Raw genomic sequence first — 9,809 nt, forward strand, 5'->3', positions numbered from 1 at the left:
TCACAGACGCAATATGCATGCTGCATTATTTATTTACCCCAGGCCCTTTTTAGAATTCACAGGCAGAAAGCGACAAGCACTACATGTCCAAGGAACAGTAAAAGATTTGACTTAGATGTTAATTCACTGGCTTTGAAGGAGTCAGGATGGTTTATCTGGAGAATAAATATAACAAAGTGTTACAAAGGTCTCGGTGCATAGCAAAACTCTGAAGCATCCATTTAGGGTAAAGATAATGTCCTTGGGTTTTTTCCTACTGGACTGGATCTCAGGAGATCTGAGTTCTAGTCACATGGCCTGCATTCATCCCACCTATCCTAACATACTTCACAAAGGTAGATAAATCAGAAGCGTACTTGCCTGGTTTACCCTTATTTTCAGCGGAGAAAGAGGCACTGCCAAAGGCAATTCTGCCCAGATGAAATCTAACTTGCCCTTTGGCCATGCTTTCCTCTCTCTGATGATTTTAAAAAGCACTGGGAGAGACTGTATGCCCAGTTTTCATCCCACAACAAAATGGGGTGTATCAAGGCCTAATTCTCTCTGTTCCAACCCTCCCCTTTCTGAAACACTGGTGATGGTTCCCTCCTCTTCTGGATTATGAGGGTAGCTGCAGGCTTCATCATTTGTACAAGTGGCTGTGAAAGAACAGAGCCTGTTCCAAACAGTCTGCAGTACATGGCATGGTGCAGTGACTGCTTTGGGGTGCAGTACTTGGATGGGTCCCTGCACACGCCAAGGTGGACAGACAGTGCAGGCATTTTACTCCAGAACCCAAACACCTTTGTCCTTATTCCACAAGGCTCAGCCTCTCTAGCTTGCATTCATAACTTAAGCAACCCATGGAGTTCTTTCATGCTACTCTTGGCTATCTTTGTCTTCATCTCCTGATGGTTACAAACTGGATCTGTTAATTAGGAACATGTGCACCGATTAACTGATTACTAGTAACACAGCAGTCAGTGTCACACCAGAGTGGTGTGGCTGGGCTGCTAGTCCCAAGGGACATGGATGTTTAGCTCCATTTAAAGTGCTGACACAAGAACTTACCCATCAAATTAGCATAGCATGTTGCTAGGCATCATGACTGGCCCCTGACTCACTCAGGCTTTTTTTTTTCTTTCTTTTTTTGAGGCAATGCTTTCAAATGCTATGTGGACTCAGCCCATGTGAGGTCCTTACTTTCCAGTCCTCACCAGGTCTGCAGCTGAAACAGGGTTAGTGAGCAGCCTTGGCTTGTAGCAGGCACTAGCAATATTTATTTATATGAAGCTCTGGTGTACTGCTTAGTCAAAACTTGCACCTGATAAGCTGTGTCCCAGAAGCAGTTAAGCACCCCAATGGGCTATTCAGTCCTGTGTGCTCCTTAGACTAAAACACTGAGGAGCTACTGCAAAAAAAAAAAGGCACAAAATAATAAGATAATGATGCCTCCTCCTGAGAAATTGCAGAAGTCTTGAATTTCCCAGAGTAATATTTGGATATCTTGTGCTGTGGTTCAGGCTTTTATTTCTGCTGTGTCCAAAAGTCTCAGAAATGTTTTGAGCTGGCTACTGGGGCCCAGCTCCTTTGAGAAGATACTGTGCAGTCAAGCTAACATCTTCAGACAGGCATTGCACCCCTGTGATTTCTCTCCAGGATGTGGTGTGTCAGTGGAGGGGAAAACATCTGCAATCTGTTGACATGACTTGGATTTTAGTCATGTCAGATCTTTGACAAAATAATGAATTGAGGCCAGTCCCTTAGCACATGGATGCCTGCCCCGTTACAGTCTTGAACAGCATAGAAATATGTTCAGAGTTACAGGGATGGGCTGGGAAGCAAAATAACCCCAAGAATTTAAAACCTGGAAGCACAAAACAGCTAAACAAAAACAGCTGGAGCTTTCTTGTGATTGAATAAGCTTCCTGTAAGTCCCTCTGGTAGACCTTGATCTAGACAAATGCTCACTTTTGTGCCTATCTCTAGAAACAAGCTGAGAAGAGTAATACTCATGTGCCTTAAGTTGTAAGGGCTTTGCCCATTCCAGGCAATTTCTTATTTCACAGCACACTGAGTGTGGACCAAGGGTCATCTGTATCATTTGGTGTGTCTGACACACCAAAACCAGCAGTATGATACATAGTGCTAGCACTGCTGCTCAAAACCTGCCATAAGAGAAACTAAGACCCTTCGTACCTTCAGTTGAAATCCTGTCACCACTGAAGTCAGTAGGAGTTTTGCAATTAATCTTGACAGGCACAGGAAGCAATGTGGTACCTCAACAGAGCCAGAACTGCCAAGCTTGACTTGCCTCTGACGTAGTTTCTTTGTGACCAGGATGGCATGCCAGAGCCCCCTGAGTCCCAGAGGTGTGCTGTGGTCCCAGAGGTGTGCTGTCCTCTAGCACCTACTGAGCTAAGGGCACATAGTCAAGGGCAGAGTTGACAGAATTAGCTGAGGGCCTGCACTCCTCTAGAGGGGGCTGGATATGAATTTTGCCTTGAGCAGGAGAATTGTGTGTTGTCATCATGCTTTGACATGCTGCTGCTTCTCCTTGCCCAATGGTGAGAAACACAGAAAAAGAAATGCTAAACTGGCCACTTTGCATCAGGCTGATGCAAAGCCCATTAAATGGCAAGCTTTGCATGGGGTTTCTGTGGGTCCAGATCCACCAAGCTGAGCACAGTTCAATGTGTCAAGCATCTTCTGAATTTGTGAGTTGGTCAGTGGGCTCAGAGGCATGTTATAAATGGTTATTCCTTGGAAAGAATGGATTCTAGAAACCGTTGCCATAAGGAGACAGATCTGGGAGAGAAACAGCGAAGTGATCTGTAAAGAAATAAGAATCCTGCAAATATGTAAAGGAGAAAGAGAATGGTGTGGAGAAATAAAGTGGATCCCTTATTGTGGCTGTGAGACCATGCTTTTCATACCTAGACTGTATAAGCTAGTCAGTGGAGTCATACTGATTAATGCCAGATGCAGGGCCAACTCTAAAATCCAGGGTGGGTGAAGTATCTGTATTGAGAATACATGGCTGAAGGATGACACCAACACTGCAAGACAACAGGAGACATTAATAGTATTGTGATTCTGGCTAGTTTTAGTCATCTTTAAAAATGATGCACTGAAATGCTTCCTGACCCAAGGGGACATAATAGAAATCAGTCATTACTCACATAGAGTTAGTTGTGCTCGCTCTCTGTTTTTTCAGTGGGAAGATACGGGTTCTTGATCTCAATTCCTCTGTCTCCTGCTGTGCTGCTGTCATTCATCAGCATTCTTACTGGTAGTGCTAGAGTGCCAGGACATACCTAGCACGTTCAGTAGCACAGCAGGGGGCTTCTGCCTGGGTATACTTAGACAGTTCCCTGAAAATAGGAAAGAAAGTTAAGGAGGAATCGCTTTCAGAATAGGGGGGATTCTGCAAGACTATCTCAGCCGGCAAGAATACGGTTGAGAAACTAGTTAAGATCCCTCTAACAGTAGGACAGCTGTGAAAGGGACTCTGTAACTCCAGTTTAAGCCAATAGAAACACTAATTGTATTTCTGTTAAGTCAGGAAAATGAAGGGAAGAAATTAGATTATTCCTTTCCTTTTCAAAGCAGGTAAATTAATTATGATCTGATACCTTAAAACTTAGTTTTAGGATTCTGTGTCTTTTGTCTGCCATTGCACAATGTTAGCAGCACTGACTGTTTTGTTCCTCTTTTCTTTACTAATGTTGCATGCTGTGGCTAGTGCTGGATGCAGAAGGGCAAACGGGATTTATTAACTTTCGTTTCTGATTCTAGATGGCTTCTCTCTGTTGCTAAGATGTTTCCTCTTCCTTCCTTGCTCTTCCAATAGAGTCTTCACCAAATGCCCAGTTCATTAATCAGGCTCCCAGCAGCAATTCTGAGATTCGAGAGCAAGATCAGCTTTTCACCACTGGTGCCCCTCCAGGAGCTATCTTCTCAGACAGCTTCCTGAATTCCCTTTTGTCTATGGTAAGTAGATGTATCATGTCCTGTCATATTTAGTGGCATTGGTGTGTAACAAAGTGATTACCAGCCAGGGTAAACCCACTTAATCTAGCCTTAACAATGGTCAAGGCCACATGTGTCAGAGAAAGGCACAAGAAACGTTGCAGAGATTGGTGATGTGATTAGTTACACAGTGCCCTGAGAATTATACTTGTCTATTCCTATTTAAGCAATTTGCTAATCAGTGGGCCTCTGTGATCCTTGGGGTAGTGGGTTCCATACACTAAAAGGTAGCTATCAACTCCAAAAGACGTCTCAATATGTGCTATTAGCAGCAACTCTCCCTGTTGTTAATATACACATAGAATTCTGTGGAGAAACTTTTAGAGTGTTTTCATAAGTTCTTCCTGTTCCCAGCTCCAAAATATTGACAAGCTACAAAAGGTATTCAAAGCCAGCCTGATTTATTTACTTTTTGACAACATGATGTTACAACCAGTCCCTCTAAGGGAACTGCAGTCACTGCAGCCAAAACTGCATTTGACACCAGCTGGCCCCTTGGTGGAAGCTCCAGCATTGATGCCAAAGGCTGAGAAGATTATGGGGACTCTGAATTCTTACCTGTTCATGTAGAAAGGAGTTTTACAAGCCTGGCTGGAGGTGCATTGGTGAGCTAGGGAACAGGGAGCTTGCACTACCACCACTTTACCATAGCAGGCATGGGAATAAATGGAACATTTAACTCTTCTCATCTGTCCATCTGGCACCTAGGCAGAAATTCACTGGAAGTTTGGATGGAAAATCTGTTGAAATCAATGGGAATCTCTCAAATTCCACACGTGGGCCATTGCTGATATACAAGACCGCATCAGATTTTAAAAGTGCATATTTTGATTCTCTGTAAATTCCTGGCAGTGTGTTCTTTTAAAAACATTTGCATCACAAGGATTAGATACATTGCACCAAAACTGCAAGAACGGAGGGAACGTGGTGATCTCACCTTGGTGACATAATCATTTTAAGTTGCTGTCAAAACTGAGTGATACTGTCAGTGGTGACACACATGTGGCTCACGCTTTGGTGGAGTTAAGCCAGGATTTTGGCAGTGAAACAACAGTTCAGCTCAAAAGCTGGCATTTCCAAAACTGCCTTCTCTTTTTTCTGAAAGCCCCTTCTTCCTCTTCACCCTGATTCCCCATACTGCAGTCAAGTTCCACATGCCTTGCTTTCAGCTCGTGTCCAAGGGGATAGTGCTTGGGTGGCAGTTTTACAGAAACTGAATAAATACAAAACAAATCTCTCCAAGGGATAAGCAGTCCAAAATAAGTGTGTCAAGTCCAGTTATGCTTTTCTGAGAAGGCTTCAGTGTTAGGGAAAATATTATATTGCTGCTACTCACTGATATGTCAATCAGCCAGATGGTAATTAATGACTGCTAGTGTCAAGTGTAAAAGTAACTCGAGACATAGCATGACCTGTCTTAAAGGATAAAATTTCACTCAAGCATAAGATTCCGAGTCTGTCCAGGAATGATCAGCACTCAACTTTGCTTTAAAGTAGAGGGGCACCTGAGGTTGGATTCAGTCATTCTGTAAATACAGTTAAGACTGAGAGAAATACGATATTGCTTAGCAATTGCAGTGTCAGGGAAAAGATGTGTGAACTGGAGAAGAAAGAGAAGGAAAGGAGCCTTCAGCAGTCCAACATCACCTCCTTTTGCTATCACTGTGAATATGTCTTGAAATTTCTCAAGACATTTGGATCAGGAGTGCTGTTTTCTTTTAGTTTGAAAGGAGACTGGCAGAAGAATCTGAATGGCAGAATGTGGTCTGTAAAGTAAAATGTTACCCCTTGGAAGCCTGAAGCAGAACTGGCATTTGACCCCAACTTGGGGTCTCAATAGGCAGAAAACAATTCAATGAGCACGATCATTATGGCTCAGGTACTCTAATGAGCCCTGAATTCCCTTCCTGATCCAGCTGTGAGTTCCTATACAGGACCAGTTTTAAAAGCTTAGTAACAACACAGAGTCAGTGGGACTAGGCAACTGCTTGGTGATGGGAGAAGGTTTCTAGCCTTGCCTTTGTGTGCAGAGGTGTTCCCAGGAAATCTGCTTGTCTGAAGCTGTAACCAAACACCAACTGGTGAAGAAGGTAACATCTCATGGGCACATTACAGAAATGTTGCTCCTTTAAAGTCAGCTTCAAGACCCATTCTAAATGCAGTGTGTTATTTCCTGAGTACACACACGCATGCACACCTCTACAGTTTCCCTGCCTTTCAAATTCCTGCAGTGTAACTCAGCAAAGAAAGTACAGAATGAGGGTGACATGCAAATCCTATTAATTCATCCAAGTATGGAAATACAATCCTTTTGATGTCAAAAAGTACAGCAATGATATGTTAAAGAGCTCAGCACACTTCTGTTAAATATGTAAAGTGCAGATTCCCCTGAAGCTGTATCACTTCTGGATAACCCTGGACTATAGCTCCTTACTTTAAAAGGCTGAGAATTACTCTAACAGCATTATACCCGTTTGCCAACAATATGGTCAGATGTTCTTAAGCGGATTTGAGTTCATCGTGGATTTAGTAACACCATTCCTTCTCTGCAGCTTGTTTAGTTTCTTTACTCAGGCAAATGCAGGTGACAGATTCCACAAAGTGGCTCTATGTAGGAAATGAGCTTTTTGAGAAAGGGTGGAAAATAAGTTATTTGATGCACTGCAGGCAGAGGAAATACTTTTAGATTTAAAAAAAAAAAAAAGACTCTAGGCCTTTTTTTGCCTCAGATCTGAATTTGAACCATGGTAACTTTTTTCCCAAAAAATACTGACTGAGATAAGGGCACAGAGAGGTTTTCAAAACAATATGGCAACTACAAGGACAGAGTTTCCTGCTGCACCTGGATGCTATAGGGCTGGGCAGGGCAGTTGCACTCCTCAGTCTCACCTTGCACAGTGTGCTCCTACTCAGGTGACAGCAGAGCTGCTGCCCAGTTTTCTTACACAGACACGCGTGCACACACACCCACGCCCCCACACCCACTCCATTTGTGCCTTTCAAAATCTCCCATTCAGATACAGCTTAGTGCATTCTACTGTAATAGCAGAGGTGGGATCTTCTGACTGCTCTTTGAAGCTGAAATGGGCTAAGCCGGCGGTGATCCATAAATATTGTCAGAAAACTTTAAACATAATTAAGGACTACTTTAAGTATACAAAAAACCTCCAAAGTGTCTGTCTGATCACTTTCTCTAGGTTTTCAGTGGAAAACTTGGTTTTCCTTTCCAAGGCATACTCTTTTGTCTTTGACTTTTCATTGTCTCTTCCTTTCCAGACGTACTACAACCATCACATCTTGGCTCTGCTGCAAACGTTGGTGACAAGTGGGACAAGCCCAGCATTGGGGGAACAGCTGTTGGAAGAGGGCAGCAGACTGCACAGAAGTCCTGACAACATGATCCACAATGCCTCGCAAGTCAGATGCAAGCTAGCACTCCTGCCACTGTCCAAGAGGTTGTTAACAGGTGTCATGGTGAGTTACATCACTGAGTGGTGCTTCATGGGCTAGGCTTTCATCCTTGCTGCTAGTACTTTTGGATTGTCATTACCTGAAGTTTAGTTTCATTCAGTTGAATCTCGCTATGTAGCTTGAGCCATATTTTGAAGAGGCAAAGACATCAGATAGCCTTATTTTATACTAGATTCTAATCTTATAGGGGACCAGTCATTTTCTTTCTTGCCAAATACTATGATACTAAAACTAGTGAACAGTGATGATTGGCTAAATAAGTGATTTAGTATTGGGCTGAATTGTCCATTTTGGTTCCTTTGAGATAAGAGTGAGTTTGCTTCTTTCATAGCAGGAGGACTCCTTTGGAGACATTTACTGCAGAGCGTTAGACTTGTTTGGGATACTCTGCTTTGGGCTCTACCGCCTGATGGAAGAGCCCAATCCATACAAGAATAGGCAAGTATACTTTATCTCAAATTGTACCATAAGTCAAAAGATAGTAGTGACTTTGAAGTTAGGCATCCGTTATAGGCAACGTGAATTACTTATTTTTGTCTTGGATTTAGACGTTCTTGTAGGTAGCTAAGGCCAAGGAAGGAAGGCCATTTGAGGCAAACTGGTATCTGATCTGAACATGGTGCTTACTGGCGCTTGTATGAGATTCCCTTACGTTCACTTAAGATGTGATTTATCTTTACAAGTGAGCCTTCTGCATTAGAGAGCTGCTGGAGCATGAAGTTAGTAATGCTGCTGAGGGCAGGGATTTCAGAGAGTTTGCAGGTAGAGAGAATCTTCTCATCTAACCTGTTCTACTCACTGGTTCTTTCAATTTCAAGATTTCAGTGATTGCTTGAGCTTCAGATCTCCTAGAGAGACATTTAGTCTTGATTTAAAGATTTTCAGCAATCAAAAAATTTATCATATCTTTCAGTTGCTGTTCCAGAGACTAATTAGCTTCATTTAAAATATATGTATTCCATTCCTAGGTAAAATTAAACCCTCTGTATATTGTCTCATTATTCCAAAGAATTCTGCACATGCAATCAGTCGTTGCAAAAAAAATCGTACAGCTTTCTTGCTGTCCCAGACACTCAGTTTGAAGGCCTCACAAAGCAGCCTGAATCTCATGTGCTACTGCTTTTTCAGGTTTGTGATTGCCCGGCCTGCCAGTGATTTGAAGATGCTGTCTACGGATCTGCTGTTCTGTGTTGTTCCATTCAACGTTGCAACAACTGATGACCTGTGATGTGGGATGGAAGTCAGTTACCAAGCAAGAAAACAGGTAGTACAGACACCTTCATGCCAGAGTTATGAGAGGTTGTGAAATGCCTTGCAAATAAAAAATTGTACAAGTTATTAAGACCCCCACAATAAATTGTCTGTGTTCTTATTTCTTAGGGGTGGCAGTTTGAATTTGGCTAAACATTAACATGAGGTTATTACTGAAAACAGTATTGTTAAGCTTTTGGAGAGTTTGGAGCTTCACTCCAAACATATTGGAGAGTAAAATGCTTTCTCTGCGAGGAAAAGGACAAAACCTTGAGTTTCTGCTGAGCACTGCACAGAACAGACCCAACTATATACAAATACGATGACTCCATTGGGTTTAGAGATTCTTTGCTGAACTTCTCAAAGTTCAAAGACTCCAGCACACTAAAGTTCAGTTTTCTTGCAGCCGGAACTGAAGATGCTGGATTGATATGCATGAAAAGAAACAAAAAAACAAGCAAAAAAATCCCCATGAACTTGTACCATGAATCAGGTCCTGCCTGTGCAGTTGAGGGAAGGAGGAGAGTGGTGGTGGTTGGGGTTTTTTTTCTCTCTCTCTCTCTCTTTCCCCTAACACTAATTAGGTTTGAAAGACTGCAGCTTGAGTCCAGATACCACATGCCGAGAAGAAAGGAACCCAAACAGCTGATGCAGAGTTCAGACTAAACTAACTGCAAGCTCCCCAGGGACATCACAAGGTAAACCTGATAGTCTCTGTCATTTACAATCATTATCAGGCAGCTGAGTCTCTGTAATTTTACTAGGGAGCCAATTAACAGATCCCTGAAGCTCAAGAATAAGGTCTTGGTCCTTTTTCTATTTTAGATGGGAAAAGGGGGAAAGTAAGTCTGTGTTTCAAATAGATACTCCAGAAGCTTTCCTACCCAGGGGTATGGTTAGATCTGGGCTTGCACTTTTCCTTTTGAGGAATAAGATAAAGCACTGAGCTTAAGAGTCAAGCAACTGGCTTTAGTACCCACCTCTGCAACAAGCTGGCTGTGTAACCTTGAGTGAGTTATTTAACTGTATCCTAATACTGCTTGCTGCACACAGGGAATATAACAACACACTTGTTA

At 42.6% G+C, this 9,809-nt stretch overlaps 1 protein-coding gene across 1 annotated transcript in view; it reads left to right on the forward strand.

Annotated features, from left to right (window-relative positions):
• The window catches only part of KCNU1 (potassium calcium-activated channel subfamily U member 1), a 54,034-nt gene extending 45,210 nt beyond the window's left edge, over nucleotides 1-8,824 (forward strand). Inside the window, exons 24-27 of the mRNA XM_076358745.1 lie at nucleotides 3,833-3,972; nucleotides 7,288-7,485; nucleotides 7,817-7,920; nucleotides 8,611-8,824. Of these exons, the coding sequence (XP_076214860.1) occupies nucleotides 3,833-3,972; nucleotides 7,288-7,485; nucleotides 7,817-7,920; nucleotides 8,611-8,710 (542 nt within the window). The 3' untranslated portion in view covers nucleotides 8,711-8,824. The remainder of the gene's footprint in view (nucleotides 1-3,832; nucleotides 3,973-7,287; nucleotides 7,486-7,816; nucleotides 7,921-8,610) is intronic.
• Nucleotides 8,825-9,809: the final 985 nt, after the last annotated feature.

The sequence above is a fragment of the Aptenodytes patagonicus genome, chromosome 24 (genome assembly GCF_965638725.1).
Source record: "Aptenodytes patagonicus chromosome 24, bAptPat1.pri.cur, whole genome shotgun sequence".
Lineage (NCBI taxonomy): Eukaryota > Metazoa > Chordata > Aves > Sphenisciformes > Spheniscidae > Aptenodytes > Aptenodytes patagonicus.